We start from the raw sequence: 25362 nt of genomic DNA, 5'->3' as shown, positions 1-25362 counted from the left end.
TTATTTCCATAATTTTTTTTGTACTTCATTAAAATAAAATTACATTTTTTATAGTAAAAACTTGTAATTGATTAGAAAATTTAATAATTTTGAATTAATTAACTGTATTTTAAAGATTGATTTTTTAATAATTTTAATTTAAAAATTGCCAATTTTTATAATCTGTAATCTAAATTAGTTCATGTTGAAAACATTTTTAATTTTTTTCCTAGATTCCAGATTCTTTTTTTTAGATTCTGATATTTATTATTAAAAAAAGAAAGAATAATTTAATCTGCATTCGTAATTAATATGGAGAGTTGATGATTAATTGTTGCAGTAACGATATTTTTAATTCAAATAGATATTTATTCAAAAACCAATGTTTCTTGTGACAAAACATATAACGCGTATCGCAGATGCAACCGACGTAACGCTCTCACCCGCATACACGCTTTTTTTTATTATGTATAATCTTTCTCTCTTTCACTTTCTCCCATTTTCTTTCCATTCTCTTATGTTTTACAGCTATATTTATACGATTTAATAAGATTATCTGAAGTTTGTAACTTTTTTGTCGCACTAATCATGTCATTTTCTTTTGTTTTTGTCACTGTTATTTTTTTTTCAATGTACAGCATTGTCATTAAATCGGGTAATTTTTTTTTCAGCGACACAATATCGTATAATCTAGTTACAGACAGTTAAGCATGCGTGCGTGCGTTCAAGTGTCAATTATCCTATCATTTATTTATAATTTCATTTTTTATCTTATTTTAAATATATAATAGGCATACTCACAGTATTGCATTTCCAGCAATATTTTCTCGATTTTTTCTCCCATGAGAGACGGAAATGTAAATTACATTCCTGAGAAACTCTATTGAGACATTTTTATTTTTATACAGTGGAAAATAATTCCAAGAATACGTAAATCTCTTAACACAAAAAAAGAGAGAAAGAAAAAGAGAAGTACATATATAATATATTAGAAACGATTGTAATTGAAAACAATTGTTTTCAAAATTAAAAAAAAAATAAGATCAAAAAAAATTGTCATTTCGATATTAACTTTACATGCATCGTTTCCAGAATTCAAACAAAAATCACACATAAAATCTCAATTAACGAAATTGATGACGAATTTAATGAATTAAAAATGTCGAGAAAATTATTTAAAATTCGTATCGCCTCATACAAAATCTCAAAAATTCATTTACTTACATCTTCTTAGAAGATGACGATCGTATATTTTCTAAATTGCACAACAATGTGTCAATCAATAACTTGATGCCCCATAAATTATTATTTTGCATTACGAAAAAAATAAACTGTGAACATAATGTGTCTTTTTATATTTCATTAAAAAATAATGAAAACATATTGTTATAAATGTCAAAAAAAAATTATTTTCATTGCCTGATTTTATTGTCACATTGTATACACGATTTGAGGAAGTAGAAAAATCCCCAAGATCGAGCGAAATACCTGGGTATGCAAACGTAGCCTTTATATTGTTAATTGGTTTAAATTTTCTTTTTTTACAAATTCGCACGCACACACGCATATATAGATCTTATTATTCGTCAAGTTACGCCTCATTTTTTTTTTTATTTCCACATCAGTGAGAACGAGGTGTTAAAAATTTATTTCATACGTTGACGAATTTAGGTATTGCAATAAATATATTGGTTCATCAGAAAAACTTAGCCAGATAAAAATTCAAGATCACTTTTAGAACCTGGCTCTAATGTACACCGCTGATGCATCATGTTCACCATAACCGAGACGTTTTGCATGTTTGTAGACCTCGTTTGCTGCAGCCGCCAATGGCAATGGCTGCTCAAGTTGATCGCTCATTCCCAACGATAATCTCAAATCTTTCTGCATATGCTGAAGCGGCAATTGCGTTGGAAATCCGCCTTCGATTATTGCTAAAAAAAACATTTTTTTCTTTACTTAATATTTCGCCTTAAAAAAATATTTCATATTTGGTTTCTTTTTTGGGAGAGGGGGATTTTTTCTTTAAAAAAAAAAAGAATAAATTGCATACCTTTTCCCTTTTCGAGAATAGCTGGACATGCCAGTGATGTGAGTTCAAGAAGTTCAAGAACATCCTTCTGTTGAAGACCAGCACGATCGGCGAGCGCCATACTTTCTGCTAAACCTGCCAAAGTTACTCCGGCCATGAGTTGAAGAACAAGATTCATTTTAGATGCATTGCCCACTTCACCAAGATAAAAACTGTTTTTCCCCATTGCTTCGAAACAGCTTTGACATTCGTCAAAAAGCGATCTATCGCCAGCTGCAAGAATCACAAGTGTTCCTTCTTGTGCCTGAGTTTTGCTACCTTGTACCTGTGCCTCAAGATATCGTCCGCCTTTTGTATTTATTGCTTCAGCAATATCTTTTGATGTCTCAGCATCAATTCCCGTCATTTCTACGTAACCTTTCTCTGGCACCATCTCGGACAAAACACCACAATTGCCGAATACCATCTGAAAATTACAATTTTTTTTTTAAATAAAATTTTCATCTCAATATTTATACATTTTTGTAAAAATTCTAATATTAACGTACTTCTTTTGCTGCTTGAGGATCTGCCACACATGAGAAAGTGATATCCGCCGCTGAAACCACATCCGAAGGAGTTAATCCTTGTTCAGCTCCTGCCTTTACAAAGTCTGTGCACTGAAATAAAAATAAAAAATTAAATAATCACAACTAAACAATTAGTTAGTTAATAATTTAATCTTAAATTAATTCAAAATAGTTATTCTGATTTAATTTCTAGATAAATGGAACAAAGAATACTTGAGAGTGATAATAATTTTAAAAAGAGCAATTTGATTTTTAAAAACCAAAATTTAAATTTTTTTCAAAATCTTGTTTAACGGCGCCACCTCTGGATCGACAGTTTATTTTAAATATTTGCTCATGATATATCCAACAGATAGCGACTCAGTAGACTAGAGGGAACGATTGGAACTTTCATTCTTGCGTCGCTTACTAACACGAGGGTAAATTTTATGAAAACCATTTACGTGGCGTCTCTCACACATACACAAGTTTCCAGTTGCCACGCAATGGCTGGAAATAAAACGAAAACGGTTCATAGCACCAGCAGCCACATCAGCAAAAGACGCCATTGCTTTTCCAATTCATTAAAAAAAGATATCAATTCCCCTAACTCGAAAAATCAATTTTTTTTTACAGAATTACAAAGGATGGATTAACAAATTTTCATATATGAAATTAAATTTCATACAATTTTTCTTCCTATTTATTTATTTTACTCCTAGGCGAAAAATGATGAGAATTTTCGAAAATGGATTTTTAATGTAAGATAAATGAGAATACATTATATAGACACTTTCCATTATTGCCCCTAATTTATATACGATAATGGAAAAATTAAGGGAATGTATATAATATGAAGAAAAGGGAATCGTTTACCAGAGAAGAAATTAGGATAATGTAAAAATTTTTCCCCATTTAGAAAATAAGAGGAAAATTGAAAACGAATTCGAAAAAAAAGAATATGTTTGAAAAAGCGAGAAAAAATATCAAGTGCCTACGTGGCGACAGCAGATGTAAGCCAGGTGGTCTCTGCTGGTTAGCACATTTCCATCTAAAGTAAAAAATGAAAGACGATAGTTGTTACCAAGACAAAGTCAAGTGCCATATTATTCAATATAATATAAAATATTATAACTATAAATTTTCAATTATTTACAAAGTTTTCCTAAAAATTTTCCACTCATTAATTTCTATTTTTCTTTTTAACAAAAATTAAAAATACCATTGAAAAAATATTTCATTTTCTTCCTTTGAGAACTCATTAATAAAAATAATAAAAACATTTGATAATTTGTTTATTTAATTTATTTTTGTAGAACAAAATCTATCTTTAAAAAATATATTTTGATCAAGAAATTATTATCAGCGATAAAAAATTTGAAACGAATGAATGATATAAATGATGAGGGAAATTTTTACGAAATCTCGGCAAATATCAAAGGATTTTTTTTCAAATTGCAAGAACCCTTTGAGCAAATTAATAATACGTTTTATATATATTGACACTATGCAAGGTGATTGGAAGATTATTGATTGCACAGGTTACTAGACATCGATTCCAATTGAAGCGAATATCGAAGGCTATTTTATCAAGTTCTACGTCATTATTATTGTGTCCATGATCATTAATCGTAGCGTGCGATATGAAACTAGGAAATTGAAGTCCCTATGGAAAAGTTTGGTCAATCACCCCTCCTCCTAGGATTTTTCCGACAATAACTTTACCTAAAAAAAAGTAATTTTTTATTTGTATTATTTCATAAATTATCGTGTTCTACTATACATTAAAATGTTTGTCATCATTATTAATGCAACAAAATTTCTAACTAAAGTTTCAATTATAATGACCAGCAAGAAACATAAATAAATAACAATATTTTTCACTTCAAATTATTCATTTGAATTTCTTTTATGTTTTTCTATTCAAATTGTCTCGGCGAATAATCAACAAAAATTTTAAATTGAAACAAAAACAAGAAAAACGTTTTAGCAAAAATATAAATTGAAATTATTTTTGTGAATTTTTTCTTTTAAGAAGCTGACAAATAAGTATCTACAGGAGAGTTGTTTGAAATTTCGTAAGTCTGACAATAAGAGCAAGAGACCTCCAGGCAACTTTTTATACGCTGCTTTGGCATCGACTCCTGAATTGAGGTTCAATAAAATGTCCTTGAACTGTTGTGAATGTGCTCTACTTATTTGGTTTCCTAAGCACACCCTTCTTTAATAATATAAGATTTAAATTACCCCAAAAATTATATTTCAATAAAAGAAAAATTCTAGGAAAAAATTCAAAATTTCAAGAATAAAAATTCATTAACGAAATTTACAATTCATTTATATTATATTGAAATTGTTTCTTTCAGGGTCGAATTTATTGTACAAATAAGTTCACAAAAGGAATTTCATCAGAAGAAAATTCTATGTTTTGAAACTTGAATAAAATTATTTTCATAACAATAATGCAAGTCGAGTTTCAGATATATGCTTTAAAATATTATATCATTGGCTCACTTTACAGTTTTATACACTCACGAATAAAATATGCTAACTGAACGTTACATTCACATCACGATGCGTGAAAGCATAACGCCTACACCTTTAGACAGGAACTTAAAAAGTTTCGCATTTTAACTTCAAGGGAATGCTTGGTTGCGTGTTGAAAGAAAACAGTGCATAAAGGAAGTGCATAAACGGAGGTATATCGACCTTCCATTTCACGATGAGAGAGAAATATATACATATATAACAATATATATTTATATACAGAAATTATTTTCGTACTCTTTTTGCATAATCGTTTATAAAATAAATATATCCTAAAAAACGTTTTCTTTCTTTCTTTTTTTTATGGATAAAAATCAAATTTCATTGAAAGTTTCAATTTTTTTTAACTATTTTAAAATTTTATATTTTTAGAAGTGGTGCATTTTTTTAAAATTTAATTTTTGGTGTTTGCGAAAAACAAGCTGACAAAAAGATGATACGAAATACTCAATTGGCAGCAGTTCAATTTAATTCAATAATTGGTCTTGTCTTGACGATTAAACTTAACTTTGGCTCAAGAATGTCCTCAACCTTTATAAAGAAAATAAGAGGGGAGAGAGAGCGAAATACGAGAAAGAAACAGGAATTGAAACTTGATTGATAAATATTTCTATTCGCAGGAAAATTGTCGTGAGATTGAGTTTCATTTTTAAAATAAAAACCAGTGAATGGACAAGAAATTCTCGAAATATTTTTTTCCCTATAAGGTAGGCCAGTAGAATCAATAAAAGAAAACAGTATTTTTTCCTGACCTTGTTTTTAAAAATGTTATTTCTGTTGCCAAAAAAAAAAATTGTTCTATTTGTTTGGCGCACGAAATCCCTCTAACATAATTTTTTTTTCAATAAAAATAAGCTAAAACTAATTGAACTAATTTTTTGGACAAATATTCTAGATTTAAATTTAACAAAATGAAAAGGAAAACTTTAATATTGAGAAAGTTGAATTTTACGTAATAAGAAATAATTATTTAACAGCATGAAGAATTTTTTGCTTTTTTGATTAATAATAGTTATTATTATAAGAATATATTTCCTAAAATATCTTATTTGTTTTAAGAATAGAGACAAGGTGTAAAAGTTCAAAGGTCTTTGTTATAGAGAATGCTAGTTTAAAGTCGTCATTGAACAGGTATATTGCTTATAGTTATGTAATTGTAGCCACGATAGATAACAACTCTATCTGTATAAAATTAACCTTTGTAAATGTCGGCAGACCTTTTGAATGCATATAGTGATCCCTAATGACATTTGCAATTTATAACAAAACTCTTTATGAAAGGAACACACAATATTCATTAAGACGAAACAATGCCTGTAATTTTCAAACTATTTTGATAATACACATCAACTTCCTTGATTAAATAATAAATTTCCTCTCTATTAAACAAAAAATTTTCTTTTCATATAAAATTTTTACGAGAAAACGTCAATCCATAAGTAAAATTCAACATCCGGTTATTCTATTTATAAATCATAAGACCGATGAAATATTTTTCCCAGATTGTAAAACAATGATGAAACTTTGCCACCCTCAAGAAAAGTTAAAATTATTTTATCAAAAAATATTATTGTCCAATACTTTTAAAGTCGATTTACAAAGTTCGATGCTAACAATCCGAAAGAATTGAGAAAATTCATTTTAAAATTGAAGACACTAAGAGAACTAATATTAAAATCGCAGCATTGACTTTGGGACCATTCTAACGTACGTCTGTCTATTCTTCAAGGACTCGCATTAAAATTAGCAAATACGTTAGTTTGAATAAACTTGCTTTGATGCTCGAGAAACCAACTTTGACATTTGCAGACAGTCAAGATTTATATTTTCAATTTTATCAGCCAATTAAAATATAAATTAAATTTCAAAAAAAAATTATAAAATAAGTACGAATTAATATGAAATCCGTTCAATAAAACGTGTCATATTTTTCACAGATAAAGAATTTAAAATACTTGTATTCAAATAATTATAATTTTCGTTTTGTAAAATAACTTTGAGAAAAATATTATATCGCATTCCTTCATGGTTGTTACAACTTGTCAAGATATTATTATACTTTATTTGTTACGTAAAAGTCAAGAGGCTTCTATCCCGCTAATGGGTTTCATTATTAGTTGCCATGGAAACATCAATTCATAGTTAGTGTTAATGTAATTGCGCTCTTATTCTTTAAAGAAAATGATTACATCATAAAATTTTAGAATTCTATTATCAAAATTTTGAGATTCGATTGAAATTTCACCTAATGAATTAAATGTATAACATTACATTTCAATATTAATCTATTTCATTTTATCATAATCGAGATTTTTCAATAATTGAAGAAATTTATTATACAAAAAAAAGTTCATTGACCCATAAACGACAAAAGCAAGCTCAGTGTAATGACTCTTCCAGTGATTCGTTGAAACCAACAAACCGTCTGGCATCGTCATTAGCACAATAATTTACTGACCAAACGAAGAAGAAAAAATGGTCAATTTTAAAATAATTCGAAAAGAAAATCGAGGAATAGTCATAATTTTGCTAAAATTGAAAATTATAATTCTAAAATCGAGATAATGACAAAATGGTGGAAGAATGAAGTCTTTTTCTCCCCGCAGGGAAAAAAGAGAACGACTCTTGTGAGATGTCAACAAGTCTGAGAATTGAAAGGGCGAAAAAGGGAAACGAAGATGGCTTCGGGTATTATGTATTTGGTATATATATACACACACAATTTTGCCTCTAGACTTCTAGCAGAGTGACGATAAATAAAAACTTGACAAGGTTGCCGATTCGACAAATATTGATCCGCTCCATGCGCCAGAGCCAGGTCAACGGGAACGAACTGGCAACATCGCTTTCGCTTTGACTCCCAGCTGATCAGCAGCAAACTGAGTGTAATACAAGTCGAGACTTGTATTTCTACCCTGGCTCTCGATCTGCTTTTTTCTACAATGATTCAAAAATCCAAGTATTTTTCTATAGAGAACAAATCACAGCCTCTTTCTCTCTCTTTCCTTTTACTCTCGACTTGCCGTTGGCAAGCTGTCGAGGTAAAAAAAAACGAGGTAATTTCTATTCATGCCTCTCTCATTCTACTTCCTCTCTTATGTTGCTAGCTTTGTCTTTCAAATTTCCGTTCCTCTCTTCCTGAGCTTTCATTCTCGGTCCGTCGCTCCTCTCTTTCTGTCTGTGACTCTCTCTCTCTTGTGGAGACTAAATCGATGATGTTACGTAACTACTACCCCGTGGGTAGCTGATAGTATAACGGAAGCAATCAGCCGAATTTGGTTTCTTCAATGAAATCAGTTTTTTCTCAGCCTTGGTACTTTATAAAATTCAAGGTTATCCAAGGGGATTCCCTCTAAAGGAGAAAACCTGTTCCCGAATACTTTCACTTGATTCTTCTTCTTCTCAGAGGATTTTTGTCTCGATTCTCAATTCCCTTCTTTCTATTCTAGATTTCACTTTCAATACCCTTCTCTCAAGAAACAAATCGTGATCCTTCAAGTTCTCTCTTAAATCTTTCTTTTCCTAGAAAAAGAAAATTATCAGAAAAAATTGATTTTTAGATTTGTTTTCAAATTGAGAATACGAGTCAAAATAGAATAATTTGAGAAAAAGAAGAAGAAACAGATAAAATTTTACTTATCATTGGGATAGAAATTTTTATCAAAGTACATACATGAAAAAGAAATTGAGCAGACAAACTTCTCATACATAAATCCTCATCTGATGTTGATTTAACCTACATTAAAGTTAAGAGTTTATGATGTTTCTTTATCAAAGCACTGGTCCAACTTTCCTCAAATATACCAAGAAAATGATGAAGAAGCTTCCTGCTAAAAATTATTATACAATAAACGAAAAAAAATAATAAAAAGTGTTTATCTCGCATCGGATGCATTTTTTTGTACTCCGATTGCAAAATATTCTCAGACACAATTATTATTATTCTTGGAAAAATTTTATAACAATAAGTTTTCACAATATTCAAGTGACACTAATTTAAAAAAAAAGTTTATGAATAAGATGAGATCAGAATCAAGTAATTTTTCTAAATTCAAGATTGAAGAAAACCTAAAACATCTATATAAAAATTTGAACGACAATTCGATCGATGTGCGTTTATAGACTAAGGTATATCTGATAAAAACGGCACAAAAATATCAAACTAATTTTAAGTACAATTTGAATGCATCAGGCAGTTATAGAATAGTGAACGCACACTGACCCCAACATGGTTATTTATAATATTTCCCGTGAAGCAGTTATAGTCAGCTAGGGTCACCAACATGACGCATCGTTCATATACTTCAGAAAATTTACCAATTTTCAAGAAAATTTTTTTAAATCTTTTATTAATAATTGAAAATAATTTTTTCACAAAATCGGAGCTTCAAGAAGAAAAACAGAAATTTTTTTGAGAGGGTAAAATATTTTTAAAAATATTTTTTTTACCCATAACAGTTTCTTTTTTAGTTACATCAAAATTTCAACGCATGAATTTCTTCTGAATTAAAAAGAATCTCTATTCATCTTTATTCTGGATATTTGTCTGATATCTATAGTCTCAAAGATTTTTTTTTTGTTTGTCCCTGACCATGACCAAAGCAAGGACATTTTTCAACCACCTTGAATGAGATGTGACCCAGAAACAACGCATCTAGAAAGGGCTTTGCCACTAATTCAAATGAATGATTAATTAATTTCTGTGAATCGATTATTACTCATCGATGATTTAATTTTCTACCCTCAAAATTTTAAATTCACGTATAAATACAAAGCAATTATGAGACACTATGTCGAATTTTATAATTTATATGGTCAAAATTTTTACAGTAAAGAATTGTTTTTTAATTTATTATTGTCTAATAGAATAAAAATTCTGTTTAAATAAAAATACTACAATGTAAAAATAATTTGGTTCAATAAAAACTTCTACTTATTATACTTGTCTTGTAAATGAAAAAAAAAATGTAAAATAAATTTTACGTTAAATGTCTCTATCGTCAACTCTTTGTTCGTTAACGTGTGCTACTGTTTCAGGAGTCAAACAAATCTCATGAATAAACATTTTAGAATATGGAAATAAATAGAATGCGCTGTCAAAGCTTTGGTTATACATTTGCCTTTCAAAATAAAATGTATTGTATAATTTTTAATTAACTCTAAACTTAGTCCTTAATTAAGATTGATTATACTAATAGATGATTATGATTTTTACTATTTATAAATTTCAAAATAACTTTCTAAAACACTAAAGAAAACTGGTAAAAAAAATTAATTTAACTTGATTGAGATTATTTTTGTGACTTAATTGAAATTAATTTAACTAAAAATGAAATTATCATTTAGCTGATAAATAATTGCATTAAATATAATATTTATAATTCAATTTCAGTTAAATAACTGATTGTTCAAAGTAATCGATGAGGAAGACTAAGATATTTATCGTTATCAGACACAAAAATACAATTCTATACCTTGAATCGATTAAATTTATATAGCAAACAGAAGTTAAATGCACCTTATCATGAAAATCATCAGGTTTATCAAATATAAATTGTGTTTAGCAACCAAAAAAATTTATTTTTATCATTTATAGATGATTATTTCTTTTTCTCTTAAATAAGTGATAAAAAAAATATCGACCATTATCAATGTTTAGGAAGAAATGTAAAATTTTGAAAAAACATTGACAAACATTGAATTTAAAATTCTACTAATATGAATTATATTAAGTTAACTCTTGTACTTGGTGTCTATTTACATATTGAATTTTGTTCCGTGAAAGTAGGCCAAGCGAGCAGACAATATTTATTTTTGGTCGATATTTTTAATTAGGGTGGAAGCAAATTTCATTGACAACAATACGAAGCAGGTATTGTGCGTGACTAACATTAATTTGACTAAAATACGTTTTCAATTTGAAACAAAACGCTAATTGCACTTTTTTTTATTTCTAAAATAAACTTTAATTTACATGTCGTTGATATTTATTAAAACGTAAATTATAATTTAAAATTTTCCTCAATTGTAATTTTTCTTTTATTGTCATTAAAATGAAAAAAAATTCAGCAAATTTTTAATGTAAAAATAAATTTTCTTTTATCAATATTACAATTTAAAGTCTGAGATTGATTATTATAAATGTGAATCAAATCGATCATGAGTAGTGATTATTTTAAATGTAAAACAAAGAAAGAGGACCGTCAACTTTTGCTATTTATTTGTAATTAAGGTTTGCAATTTTATAATACTCGTTAAGAATAATAAATAACTTACGTCTGTCTTTATCGTAAGTATATTATTAAGTTAGAAGATAATAGAAAGCCTTTGTCAAGTGCTGACAAAAGACATAAAAGAAATATCTAATAAATATTTAAGCTTCTAATGTTTATTAATTTAATTTCGTTTATGTTCAAGTGTTTATTCTATTAAAATTAATTCACTATTTATAATCAATTTTTAAAACATTCACTCTTTTCTTTACCAGTTTTCTTTGTTCATATTTAAATAAATAATTTATATTTGAATTTGAAAAAAAATGTTTATAAATAAAATTTGTTAAAAACGGACCTAATAGCTTTGTTTTAAACAACATGAATTCATATTTATCTTGTTTTTAAAGCACATATGTGAAAGGCATAACAATGAATTTGCATAATGCAATAGACATGAAAAGTTTAATTAGCCCTGGGCAAAACTTTAATTAAATTCTCCTTATTATTTTATTCCCAGTAAATAAAATTAATTGAAAAAAAGTTAACAGTATTTTAATAAGGAAAACAATGTATTTGTTTCTCTTCTATACAGTAAATTAGTAGAAAGTTAAAGAGATTAACAATAATGTAGGAAAACCAGCAAAATATTTTGTTTGTTTTTGTTTTTTAATGAGAATTCTAAATTTTCAAATTACAAATAAAAATTGTAATTTCCCTCGTTTTGGAATCATCACATTGAAAATAATAGCTCTTTTAAAAAATAGACAATAAAAATAGAAAAAAAATAATCGCTCTTGAAAAAAAGCAATGAGTTGATAAAATAAAATATATATATATATATATATTTCACAATCAAATAGAAACTGTGCAGTTTTTGTTTATACGTAACAGTAGATTACACTTTACAACCTTGGTAATCATCTTCAGTTCTTAGCAACCATGAATTAACACTTTTTTTGTAAATTTAAAATATTCATCTTTCAATGATATTTTATTCTAAATAGAAATTTTTGATTATTGAAATTTTCAAATAACGAATTTAATTTCAATATATAAATTAATTTTAATACGTAGAGAAAGAAAGATAAGATTCAAGAAAATCTAATATTAAATTTTATAAAATAGGTATAAAGTGGTCAACTAGAAATTGTAAGGCAAAAAAAGAAAAAATAATTTCCAATCGATAAAAAAAAACTAAAATCCTTTCGCTTTTCAATATTTTTTCCAAAGAATACAAAAAAAAATAACAAAAAAAATGATTCTCTTGTTATTGGAATTTGCATATCTGACAAATATTATCATCTAGTTGGAAGATAACATATCATGAACCTCACAACAACTGACAGAAAAAAACCAGTACAACAAAAAGTCAATGATAAAATCGTTGAAACATCCGCGATGTGCATTTTTTTCCCTACTCCAAAAAGTCAAATTACAATTTAATTCATTTTTCTTTTATTGTTGAATTTTCTATTATTTGTCATTGTTCGGACAATTTTTTAAATTTCTATCATTTATATTTTAATGTAAAAAAATACGATTATGGGAACCAAAAAGGTTCCAAAATTATAAGCAGAATTTCCAAAAACTTTAAGAACAATATTATACAATGAAAGTGCAAACAGAAAATTTGATGCGTTATCATTTTCGAAAATTCCTGATTTAATATCTAGGGAAGCAAATATTTGATAATAAGTTTTACAGAAAATTGTCAAAAATTCCTCCTCAATATTTAAGGGCCTACGAAAAATGTGGAAGAAGTAAAAATACAATCTAAAATATTAGCAAGAAAAAAAATCCCTATTAGAATTAGACCCGGAGAAAGGTAATGGCCGCCTTTGTCCTCGGTTGGGAATCCAGGTTCAGGTATGAGGTCGCATAAATTTATCTCTCCTTCGTGCACTGGGGTTTTCTTTCTCTCTTTTGTATAAGCTCGAGAACGAACTCACTGAGGGAGCGAGTTTTGAGCAGCGTCGGCGCGAAGCAACGTTGCCATTGCAGACCAAACCAAACCAACCAGCTCCCCACGAGGGAGTCACAGTCAGTCAAGTGGATATGCGAGTAGTCAGTTTTTATGTAGACTGCGCGGTGAATGTTTCGTTATTGTTGTTGACGCGTACGTCTATTTCAATATTTATTTTATTTATGAAAATTGACGAGATCATGTGACAAAAAAAAACCCAACAACAACAAAGAAACAACCAAGTGTTGTTATTGTTTGGGGGGAAAAAGACAGCTGCTATCATCGTCGCGATTGACCGGTCAACAAAATTGTTGCCTCTGAAACGCGACGGCAATATGTTTTCGTCTTTCGACAACTCTGGCACAAGCAACACTCTCATTTCCAGCAATGGATACTTTGCAAACGGTTAAAATTTTAATTCTACACTGGCCTTGAAAATAGGTAGGTAGACTGCTCCAAAAAAAATATATTCCCAACCAAAAAGTTCGAAAAAAAGAACTTGAAACTTATTTCCGTTTGAAAATTTTAATTTGTAAAAAAAATTCAAGACGGAAGTAAATTAAAGTTAATTTAAAGAAAGTGTTCTATAGTGGAGAAAATCAATTTACAGGTATTAGGAATGAGGGTGGTTTGGGGCCCATGGTGGTTGATCTTGGCCGGACTGTTGGTTATCGGAGAGACATCAAATATAACGAGGAACCCATTACCCAGATCGCGTATTCTCGAGAAAAGAAATATTGTATGTCCAGCTGGTTGCAAATGCGAAAATCAAGGATGGCGACTCTATTGCGAGGATCGCAATTTCATGGGTCTCGAATTATTTCCAAATGTTCGAGATTTGATTCTGAAGGATGTACGTGTATCAACGATACCAGCTGCTCCTTTAAAATTCACTCTAGACCTTCGCTATCTATCATGGACACGAAGTGCAATAAAAGCAATAGAACCCGATGCATTTCAAAGTATCGAGAAATTAGAAAATTTAAACTTAGGTGACAATCGCTTATCAGACTTTCCCATAAATATTTTTCACACACTACATTTTCTTCGCATTCTCAATTTAACTGGCAATCATTTTGTCAGCCTACATCGAACCTGGTTTCAAAATCTCGATCTCCTCGAAGAGGTTCATTTAGCTGACAATAAATTAGCCGTGATACCATATCAAGTATTCGAGCCAGCCTGGTCATTACGCGTCATTGATCTCTCCGGCAATAAATTAGTATCCCTGCCTGATCACAGTTTCTGGCCAAATAAACATTTACAGGAACTCGATCTCTCATCAAATCGACTCAAAAGACTACCATCGCGTCTCTTTTCGGGTCTCTCGAATCTTCGAATTCTAGGATTAGCAAACAATGAAATTGACGTCCTACCAAGAGGTTTCTTTGCCGAATTAAAGAATCTCGAACAACTTGATTTATCAGGCAATCCAATAAATCGTCTCATCGATATCACCTTCCAGGGTTTGACAAATCTCCAGGGACTAAGTTTGAGTCGTACACAAGTCAATAAATTTCCACCCGATGTTTGGAAACCCTTGTCAACATTGAGAACACTATTAATAGAAGACAATAAAATTGAAATCATCAATAATGGAGATTTGTTTAATTTAAAAAATTTGGAATTTCTCAAAATGACAAATGGTCCCCTACGTGAAATTGGTCTAAGATCATTGGATGATGCGCCCAATTTAAGAAAAATTGATCTTCGCGATAATGATCTCACTTTTTTACCAGCAAATTTAGCGAGTCTGACGAAACTCGAGGAATTACAATTACAAGGCAATCCATGGGCGTGTGATTGTCGAATGTTTTGGTTTGTTCGTTGGGCTGAGAATCATGCACATAGAACGGCATTTGATTCGGGATTGAGATGTGGTCATGAAACGGCAACAATTGATACAATTCAAGCTCTGCGTTATTTAAATTGTACACCACCAACACTTTGGCGAACATCTGGCAAGGAACTTCATATTCTTCGTAATCCAGTTCTACTTGAATGTGAATTTAATGGAAATCCAGCGCCTGCCTTAACATGGGTCACACCAAAATTAATTACATTTCATTGGAATCCCGATCCTGCATTTCCTGACACGTTCGTTCAACATCCACAAGCGCATCTTGTTAATGAACCAGATAAACCATTTACAAATGATAGAATACGCTTACTTGAAAATGGCTCACTCTACATTAGTCATTTGCTCAGAGAGGACGTTGGACTTTATAAATGTTTTGCAATGAATCCAATAGCCAATTCAACTACTTATGTTACTCTTCATATGGATCCAGTTACTTATTACAATATTAAAATTCTCAGTATCATTGTGGGTGCTGTGAGCGCAGCTGGATTTCTCCTTCTAACAATATTCGTACAATTTTTAAGACATCTATTTTTCAAGTAAGTATATTATTTTTCTAACCTGCTAAAACAGAAAAACAAATATTTCATCAATTTTCTCTAACAAAATCGCTAAATTTTCCTATTTAATAGAAATAATTTTTTGAGAAAAAATAGAGAAATAGAAAAACTTTTGAAAGTAAAATATCAAATTTCTCTATTTTTTTTAAACAAATAATTATAATTTTTTTTCTATTTTTAAAATTATGATAAAATTCCTTTATTTTCCCAATTAATTTCAAATTTAGGTTTCTTTTGTTAGTATAGGATTCATGAAAAAGTTCTAATCAACTTATATTCAATTAGACTCTTAACGTCACTCCATTTGATTTGCTCTTTCATTTAGCCTCACCCTCGATAATTAGTATTTAACAAGGATGTTCATTTTAATCTTTTTAATTCATTTACAGTTAAATGACTTTTGACAATATTTTAAAAAATACCTGTAATTAATTCTTTTTCGAAAAAAATACAATTCATTTAGATAAATATCCCCTATTTCTCATTTACAAAACAAAGACGAAATATTGAGAAAAAAAATTCAAAGAATCATCAAAATGATTAATTTTTCTTTTTTTATTTTTGAATTTGTTACAGGTGCGGTTTGGCAAAATGGTGTCTTTGCTGTAGGCACGTGGGTGCAACACCACGCGCAAAACAGATTTATCAGATGCTGGACAATATTGAAAATTACAAGAGTCAGCAACTTGAGAGGTTACGAGAGAATTATACCCAACAAGTGCACAGAATTAAGGACAATTGCGCTCAGCAGGTGGAATGGATCAGAGAGAGTTATGAGGGTCAAATGCGTCACATACGTGATATTCGGGATTATGGACAAAGTCACCTAACAACACTACGTGATCAATATTACGAACAGGTAATTTTCAATTTCAATTCAAATTATTTAATTTCAATTGAATTCCCAATTTAATTAACAAATAAAAATCTTGGTAACAAATTCTAAAAAAAAAATTTGCAAAACTAAAACGATATCTATTATTATTCGCAGGTGAAACGTGTGCGTGACTATTCAACAGGTCAATTGAATTGGGTGCGTGAAAATTATGTCTTCCAACGAAACAAGATAAGGAAATTTAGTGCTCATCAAGTGCTTCGTTTGCGTGAGAGTTGTAAATATCAACAACAAACATTAAATAAAGTTCTCGAGAATTTGCCAAATCTTTATTTTGACAATTGTCGAAGTGGTTCATGTGGCAAAAGTGAATCAGCAGTATTTGATCCGAAAAATATTAATTCCGCCGATCTTGATATTTATTTTAAAGCAAAACTTGAAGATCTCGCGGCTGGTGGTAGTCTCGAGGATGTTAACAGCGAATATTATACACCAACAGAATTATCATCGTCAAGTCCACGAGGACAATTTTTCCTTGAGGATATTCACATCAATTATATTGAAAATGGACCACCACCACCACTCGATCCACCGATAGGATCATCAAAATTATTTCTTCATTGTATCGAAGAATTTGGTAGTACAACGACAATTGATCAAGGTTCCGAATATGATCGACCAATGTTTCGTGGTGCAAGTGCTGAATTTCTCGCCAAAGAAATTAAATCAACACCTGAAGTTTTGAGTCTCCTTGCACCGAGCACGAGCCTTCCTGATCTACCGCGGGAGACAACACTCTAGTCTAGACACATCAAATAATCTCCATTAAAAAAACAATTTAATATTTTATGCAATTACTTCGGGTTTTTTTTATTTTTATTTTTGTGGAAAGAAGAATCAAGAAGTGTGACAGTGGCAAGTGTTTTATGATAAAACACGTGCATTGTGTGCTTCCTTGCGAGTGTCAGATCCTCAACTCCTTTCTCTATTTTTTTGATAAGTACCTGAGAGAAGTGTACAAAAAAAATGGGAGCGTTGTGCCAAGAAAACAATCATCGACAGTGTGTTTGTGTGTATTTTAAAAGAAGAAAAAGATTACGGTCAGGTTTCAATGAAATAAAATCTTTGATATTTGTCCGCTAATTCAAAAAAAGGAAGACTTCATGAAAGAGAGAACAAGAATTACAAGAGACATCCCTCCGGCAACTAATTATATATAAATTAAAAAAAGACCTTTTTTCCTCACGCATGTGTGTCAATTTCGCGAGATCGATGTTTCCTAAATCAAATTTTACTTCTATAGAGAATTTAAAAATGAACTTCTCTGATGACTGCGTGCAAGGGGCGTGATTGAAGACTGACTTTTATTTGTTTCGCATCAATTCCAAACAATGCGAATCTTCCTAAATAACAATGCTTTTTTTTCTCTCTATCATATTTCAAATATATACATAATAAAAAAAAAGCGAGTGCTAAGAAAGTTCTCTCTTCACCTCAGGACTCTCGTTAAACGAGATTATTACTCTCTTAACTTAGTGCTTTTAAGATTGTTTGAGAATTGAAGAAATATATTTGATTATTAATAATCATTAAAATAATAATAATAATAATTACGAATTGAAAAAGACTAAAAACAAATATTAAAAATTTTAACAAACGGCAAATGTACGTAAAGTCAGTTACAAAAAATCTTTTCAGAAATAATCTATTGAACTGAAGAGATTTAGAGAAAATAAAGATTTTATCAGAAATTCTAAAAATTTGAATTTATTCAATAATAGCGAAACACTTCTCTCTCCATAAATAGTTCCTGTGATTCGTCAATTTTGATTATTGAATAATAAATTAGAATTTGTTCACAATTCAAGTACCATATAAATAAATAATTAAATATTTATTTATTATTTATTTATATAAAAAACTTTATTGAATGTGAGAAATTTCTTTAATTATTAAATGTCGATAATGTAAACTATCTGGCATCTAATTAAATGGCCTTTAATTCGCGAGGATTTGACATTATTCGCGAAATACTTTTTAACAATAATTTCTTTTATTATCGTGAAAAAAAATTTGTTAATAAAAAATAAAAAAACGTAGCACATCGAAAATAACGAAACGTTCTTTCTTGAACCTCACGATTACAAAGAGTCGTACTTATGCTTCCTTGGTTTTTATATATTTTTTCTATGTCATTTTAAGAGCTTCAAATTTAAAAATGTGCAACGCGTTAATCGCAAAATAAGTGATTTTTAATCGCACTAAACTTCTTTTTCAATTTTAATTATTTTAATTCTCGATTTTGTTCAATTTGAATTCTATCGATTCGTGTGATTTTTTTAAAAGTTTATTTCATCTAATTCAGAATTATTAAATTTGTATCATTTTAATTAAGATTTGTATTTATTTTTAAATTCAAATTTTTAAAAATTTGAATCCTCTCAATATTTGCCTCGCAATTGTATTTCAAATATATACAATATGGGAAATCCTTTAACGATTTTGGTTTTTATCAAACGATCAGTCAAGTGTGACCTTTGTTATTGGATTCCGTTAAGTTTGAAAAGTTAAAACTTCAACTCTAGAGCGTGTAGTGTCAAAGCTTTTCAAGGTTTATGTGATGTTTGTTTTGTAACAACATTTTTTTTCCTTACTCTGGGCCACATTGAATATATAAATATATCATTGAGAGCAATTGTTCAAACGCGACTATTTAATAATAAAAAAAAAACATCTTCGTATCGTAAGCATAATGTCGTAATCAAATTATTACTTACGCTACATTTTAAAATAAATATGAAAAAAAATGTTAATTACTTTTTAATTAAGTTTAAATTTGAATTAAAAAAAAAAACTAAAAAAAATTGTTCTCAATAAAACGAAACTTTTGACTAATTAGAAAAAACTAGAATTCTTTTCTATATAATAAAACAATCCACACATTTTGAACCATTGATTATGTAATGCAATTTGAAAAAAAAACAAACAAAAAATTAGAAAAAAATAAAGAAGAATTGCAAAAGGAATTACATAAAGAAACGCGTGACCATCACGGAGTATATGTGAAAAATGTGTGTTAATGTATTGTGTTAAAAATCCATAGTATTGAGATAAGTTGAGAAAGAAAAATGGAAAGGGAATCTTTATGAATATATTATATAGTGTCTGGCTTGGAGACATTTGCCTTTTTCGTTTACTTTGACGTATATAGCGATAAGTACTTTATTATAGTACATATTTTGTTGTACTACCGAAAAAATAAAGAACTATGTAAAGTTAAATATTATAAGCATCATAAAGATTTTACCGCGAGACAACTTGAGAGGAAAAGAGAAAGAGAGAGAGAGAAGTCAATGTTGACGAGAACTGAATCCCTACTACTGTACAATCAGTGTCAATGTCCAAATGATTCGTTGGGTGCTCAGATTATCTACATACAACGCAGAGAAGTATGTAATGATATTTTTACAGATTCTGTTTATTCAATTAGTGTAATCGGTGAGGGATTTCAGTGCTTGGTCAAAGAGTTTTTAAATAGAATTCTTTAGGGGAAAAAAATCTTTGCAATGTTTCGCCATTCTCACTAAAATTGCAAAAAAATAAAAATCTAGTAAAAATTGTCATCTAAAAATCAATTTAAAAAATCATTTCAATCGACTTTTTTTGTGGAATATATCAAAATTTGACGAAAGAAAAAAGCAATAAAAAGAAGAAAAAAGTTTAACGAAACTAGAACGAAGGAAAAGTGTATGAGTTTAATTCTGCACAAAATATATATAGATAAGGTGTGAGAAATCAATAGAATCGATTTACCTCTTAACAACATCGAGCCCAATTTTGTTACTTTTTTCAAAGTCTGTTTTATACATATATATGCGAAGAAAGTCAATTTAGTTGTTTATATTTAAAAGCACTATAAATTTTTAATTTACCTAAAAATTTTATTTAAACAAATAATTTTCAAAATTATTACTTATAATTTTGAAATAAAATATTTTTAATTAATAAAATTCTAATTTTGTCAATTCAATGTTTTTTCAAATAGCTAGATAATGACTAATTAGTTATTTTTATTTATTTATTTATCACTAATTAACTTTTAAATCGACATTAAATTTAATAGACAGAATATTAAACAAACTTAAGTAATTTAAAGGGGAAAGAAACATTAAAGCATTAATCACATTTTTTTTAAAAATTAATTAAAAAGTACTTCTGTAAGTTTTCAAAAATAAAATTACATATTCTAAAATGTAACTTCGATTTGTAGATGAAGTAAAAAAAAAGAAATTGAATTTACAGTAAAGTTACTAAAGTAAAAATAAAATAAATTTCTTTTTGTCTTTGCTAAAAGCTGTATGAAAATTAATAATATTAAAATTTTAAGTGCAAGTAAAAGCATGAGAGATAAAAGGAAACATCAACATTGAGAACTTAAAAGATATTTTTTATATAAAAACACTGTGATATTAAATTAAATAACTGAATATTAGTGTATTAAAATATTCAGTTGTAAAACGTAAAAAAAAAATTCAAATTATAAAATTTGTAGAGCGAAATACTATACTATAAAAATCTGTATCTGTCAATTTTAATAAACAACCATGATCAATTTACATTTTGTTTAATGTTAGTTATTCAAAAATTAACTATTTTAGATTATGTATATAATCTACATAATTATATATATTTGATAAAATTGTTTAAGCTAATTGCAAGATTTTGTTACAGATTTCTAATGAAAGAATTTCATGACTCTCTAAATAAAATTATCTTCATTGGTTTTAACAATCCCGTGTTAATAATAACAACGCTCAAGGATCCCATTTCATCATTTGATTAGATATGTATTTAAAATTTTTTAAATCTTTTAAACACATTTTATTTGATGTATCTAACATCAAATTAATAATTAAACTTTCCCTTTTATCAATAATTATAATTTTTAATTATAATTAATAATAGTGAATTATAATTAATTAGTAAACGTTAAATATAAACGATGTTTAAAGATATGATAAATATTATGAAATAAAATATTTAAAAAAAAACAAAAATTGTACATACCTTTTCTTGTGTTCTGTTCCAGACGATAACTTTGTGTCCACTGTTGATTAAATTTTTAACTATGCCGCTGCCCATGATTCCGAGTCCGAGAAATCCAAATTTCAGTGTTGAAGGCATGATGTTCTTCTCCTTCAGCGTTTGAGATAGAGTCTCCACGTCTAACGGCGGAGTCACCTGTATTGGAGAATAAAACTAAATTCCAGTTGTCTATATAATAATTTTACTCCATCAATAAAAAAACAGGAATAATAAAAATCATATATAATTTAAAATCATTTAAAGTTAATGATCTTATTATTCCTATTAAAATTACTAATGGTTGTAAGCTCCATAATTCAAATTATTTACCGAAAAAACAATTATGGAGTATTTCATTGAACCATTGACAATATAATTAAAAAATATTTCACTCATACTCTAAGAATGTTTATATAGAATGTTATAGGAATATTTATGTTTAATATTGTAATATTTTATTAAATTAAATTTATGCATTATTTAGCGAAAGAAAATTCCTACAATATTCGAAAATATCTACTCAGATATGGGATAAATTAATATTCTTAGAATTTTTTCTATAAATATTATCAGAGTAAAGATGAAATATTTCTTATAAATATTCCCAAAAATTTAAATGGAATATTACCAAGAATATGAACGGAATTTTTCATGCTATTGGTGTAAATTATTAATTAAAAAATTTATATAAAACGTTACCTTAGAGTAAATAATAAATAATTCATCAATTACTATCGACAAACCTTTCTAAACAAACAAGATTTTTTTAAAGACTTTCATCAACAGATTAAATTATTCCAAAATTATATCAAATATGTACTCTAAAACGACATTAAAAATGAATTTAAAAAAAATAAATTTTATCAATAAATAAACAAATTCTATTTGCCATAAATAATTGTTTATAATGCAAAATGAGGGGGAGTAAATTTTCATTATGGGGATAAAACTGAGGGTATACATAATTGACGATAGGGGCGCTCATATCGCACATCCTTTAGAAGATAAGTATTGGAATTTACCAAAAAACCACTGTACTTGAATCATCAGTCTTTGGAATATATTAAATATTAAAATATTTTTTTTAAATAACGAAATATTAAATAAATTTCCAATTATAAAAAAGGGAAAATATTATTCACTGATAGAAAAATAAACTTACAGGTCTGGCGATATTTGATGGCCTGTTCAATAATGTAGATCCTGATTTTCTCGATGTTGCAGAATGATTTAAAGCTGGACTAAGACTTCCTACTCGAATGCTGTTGCTTGTGCTTGACTCTCGTCTTTGTCTCTTCGCTGGACGACGAATTTCTGCGCTGTCAACTCTTTTTACTTTTGGAGTTTCCTGAAAAGACGTTACATTTCAATTAGATTAATTACAAAAAATGTATTACAAATAAAAACTAATGTCAAATAATAAAATGTAACAGTTAAAAATATCAGTAATTAATTACCAGAAATAAAATAATTAAAAACAGTGACAAAAAAAATAATAATAAATAAATAACCAACCTTGCGGGGTTTTGGAGTCTTAGGTGTTTTCTTTTCTGCTGGAAGTGTTTCATCTTTTAGCCGATCAAACAACGAGTCAGGATCTAAACCATCTTCGAAAATCTAAAACAAAAATTTACCAATTAAATAATAAGCGTGTGATTTTAAGGGAAATAGAATTTTTCTCATCTTAAAAATAAGTAAATTAAAAAGGGAATATGTTTAAATACTTGCCTCTCCTTTAGCAATAAAATCTTCTATTGCCCCAACTGCATCTTTAAATCCACTTGTCTTACTTGATTTTACCAATGTTTCTTTAAATTCGTGATAAGGCTTAATATTAGCCTCCTCTATCCATGCACTAGAAACAAAATATTAAGAATTTTTAATAATAAACGGCGAATATTAATAATCTTCTTTTTAAAAATAGAATAAACTTACTAATTATTTGATCCAAAAAAGAATATGCATTGAACAGGACCTTTCTTCGGATTTGTTGGTTTCTTCAAATCCTTTGATGGAATTGAGACCTTCGAATATTGTTAATATTAGTATGTTAATATAAAAAAATCTAAAATTTCAACCAATTGATCTTATTTTAATTGAAATTATAATTATTTCAAAAAAAAAAAAAAAAAAAAACTAAGTACCAAATAAAAAATTACAATTGTAAACAGTAAGTAAAAAATAGGGTTAGGTTAAAGTCTCCAAAACTGATTATTTAATTTAAATTTTCACTAATTCCTAAAATTATCATAGTCATGTATAAATATAGTTATTGAAAATTATAATATATAAATTATGATAAGACCAAATTAAAAAAATGTAAGTATACTAAATAAAACAAACGACTAATCAAAACAACCTTTTAAAAACCATCAACTTTTTTCATATATCTTTTAAAATAAAAATCAGGTTCATTTTTCTTAAAGTATAAAGTATTATATTAGGCAACAATCAAATTACAATTGATAAATAATTAAAATATTGAAAAAATAATAAACAAATGTCTACTCCAACAAAACAGAAGTAAAATGAAAGTAAAACATCTGACAGATAAACAAGGTCAGTATTAATTTAAGAAACAAAACAATCTTTATTGAACGTAACCAAAGAAGTAGAATTTAAGTGAAAGAAAAAATTAAAATTTATGTAAAATGAAAATGAACATAAAGAACCCGGCAAATTTAGGTTATAATTTCCACTGTCTGCGCGCCAATTTGAATTCGAAGGGCGGGTGTGGCGGGAGACGTAATATTACGGCTAAACAGCAGCATCAACAAATATAAAAACAAGAAAGTTTAAAAACTCTAAACATTCGATGAAGATTGATTGAATGAAAATAGAATATTTTAACCAAGACAGTATTGATGGTTGTACGCGCAACAGTGAAACGTGTAAGTGTGTAAGTTTAAGAGGAGCCGTTAACAAGCGGCAAATGCAACTCACCCGACCAGGCCACGGCGAGAATCCCTTCATTTTTGCCCTGAAATCCATAGAATATTTGATTAATAATTCGTCAATAATCCATGCATGGCTTTGCCTATGAAATATTACGTAATTTAAAAAGCACTTGATACACACCATACTAAATCACCTAATTTGAAAACTTCAGACATTTCAACAAAAAACTCACTACTTCTTATACACACAAGCGACTAAACACGACTGAAGCGACCGACTAGCTAGCAAGCTCGCGTCGTTTTTACTACGTGAGTCAAATACTTCCAAAACGACTCCCTAGTCATACTAGAAAAATAATTTATTTCTATTAAATACAATTGTGTTTTATTCTTTTAATTCAATGCATTATTACTAATGTCTTTAAAAAAAACATATTTTACCTTTAATATTTACCATTTTAATTGAATTTTCGGCTAAAAATAAAAATTTTAAAGTCACTTCCGCCAATTCGGATATAACTTTGTCGATAATGTAGACATTAGCCAATAGGATTAATGTCCCATTTGGACAAGTTATTGCATTTTTTTTAAATAAATAAAATAATTAATATTTGATAATGAAAAATAATTAATGATCATCATTATCATTTTATAAATTGATTTTATAAATAAAATTAATAATAATATTAAGTAAAAAAAGAATTTAAAAAAATATTTTTTTACAATTTTAAATACTAAACTGTGAATGAACGATTTTTTAACCAATAGAAATCGTTTAAATTGTCAATACAAAAATTTGACATTTTTATCATTAGAAGGTTATATGAAAATAGATTTTTG

The 25362-nt window shown here is 28.3% G+C and overlaps 2 protein-coding genes across 2 annotated transcripts; one reads left to right on the top strand and one right to left on the bottom strand.

Moving 5' to 3' along the window:
- Window positions 1-327: 327 nt before the first annotated feature.
- LOC127290765 (cytokine-like nuclear factor N-PAC) lies at window positions 328-24815 on the bottom strand. Its single transcript, XM_051319546.1, has 10 exons — window positions 24704-24815; window positions 24569-24605; window positions 23561-23649; window positions 23354-23480; window positions 23141-23242; window positions 22788-22973; window positions 21608-21781; window positions 2560-2670; window positions 2033-2477; window positions 328-1913 (listed from the first exon to the last, which is right to left on the bottom strand). The coding sequence occupies exons 1-10, from the start codon at window positions 24736-24738 to the stop codon at window positions 1714-1716; spliced, it is 1506 nt and encodes a 501-aa protein (XP_051175503.1). The 5' UTR covers window positions 24739-24815; the 3' UTR covers window positions 328-1713.
- Window positions 13336-18300, top strand: LOC127290764 (leucine-rich repeat and immunoglobulin-like domain-containing nogo receptor-interacting protein 2). The gene is made up of 4 exons (XM_051319545.1): window positions 13336-13725; window positions 13895-15684; window positions 16282-16564; window positions 16697-18300. Exons 2-4 carry the CDS (start codon window positions 13904-13906, stop codon window positions 17339-17341), a joined length of 2709 nt encoding a protein of 902 aa, XP_051175502.1. The 5' UTR covers window positions 13336-13725; window positions 13895-13903; the 3' UTR covers window positions 17342-18300.
- Window positions 24816-25362: the final 547 nt, after the last annotated feature.

Source organism: Leptopilina boulardi, unplaced genomic scaffold (genome assembly GCF_019393585.1).
Source record: "Leptopilina boulardi isolate dan_hultmark-lab unplaced genomic scaffold, ZJU_Lbou_2.1 LbouV2_80, whole genome shotgun sequence".
NCBI classification, from domain to species: domain Eukaryota; kingdom Metazoa; phylum Arthropoda; class Insecta; order Hymenoptera; family Figitidae; genus Leptopilina; species Leptopilina boulardi.
The sequence above is the reverse complement of the archived record's forward strand: the minus strand, read 5'-3'. Positions and strand labels throughout refer to the sequence as shown.

Bases quoted from the DNA above. Each gene is read 5' to 3' on its own strand.
- LOC127290764 (XM_051319545.1), top strand. From the start codon at position 13,904: ATGAGGGTGGTTTGGGGCCCATGGTGGTTGATCTTGGCCGGACTGTTG. The intron at 15,685-16,281 runs GTAAGTATATTA...AATTTGTTACAG, and splicing joins TTAAGACATCTATTTTTCAA to GTGCGGTTTGGCAAAATGGT. The intron at 16,565-16,696 runs GTAATTTTCAAT...TATTATTCGCAG, and splicing joins GTGATCAATATTACGAACAG to GTGAAACGTGTGCGTGACTA.
- LOC127290765 (XM_051319546.1), bottom strand. From the start codon at position 24,738: ATGTCTGAAGTTTTCAAATTAGGTGATTTAGTATG. The intron at 23,481-23,560 runs GTAAGTTTATTC...TTTTGTTTCTAG, and splicing joins TTTTTTGGATCAAATAATTA to TGCATGGATAGAGGAGGCTA. The intron at 2,671-21,607 runs GTATGTACAATT...TTTTTATTTCAG, and splicing joins GGAACAGAACACAAGAAAAG to TGCACAGACTTTGTAAAGGC.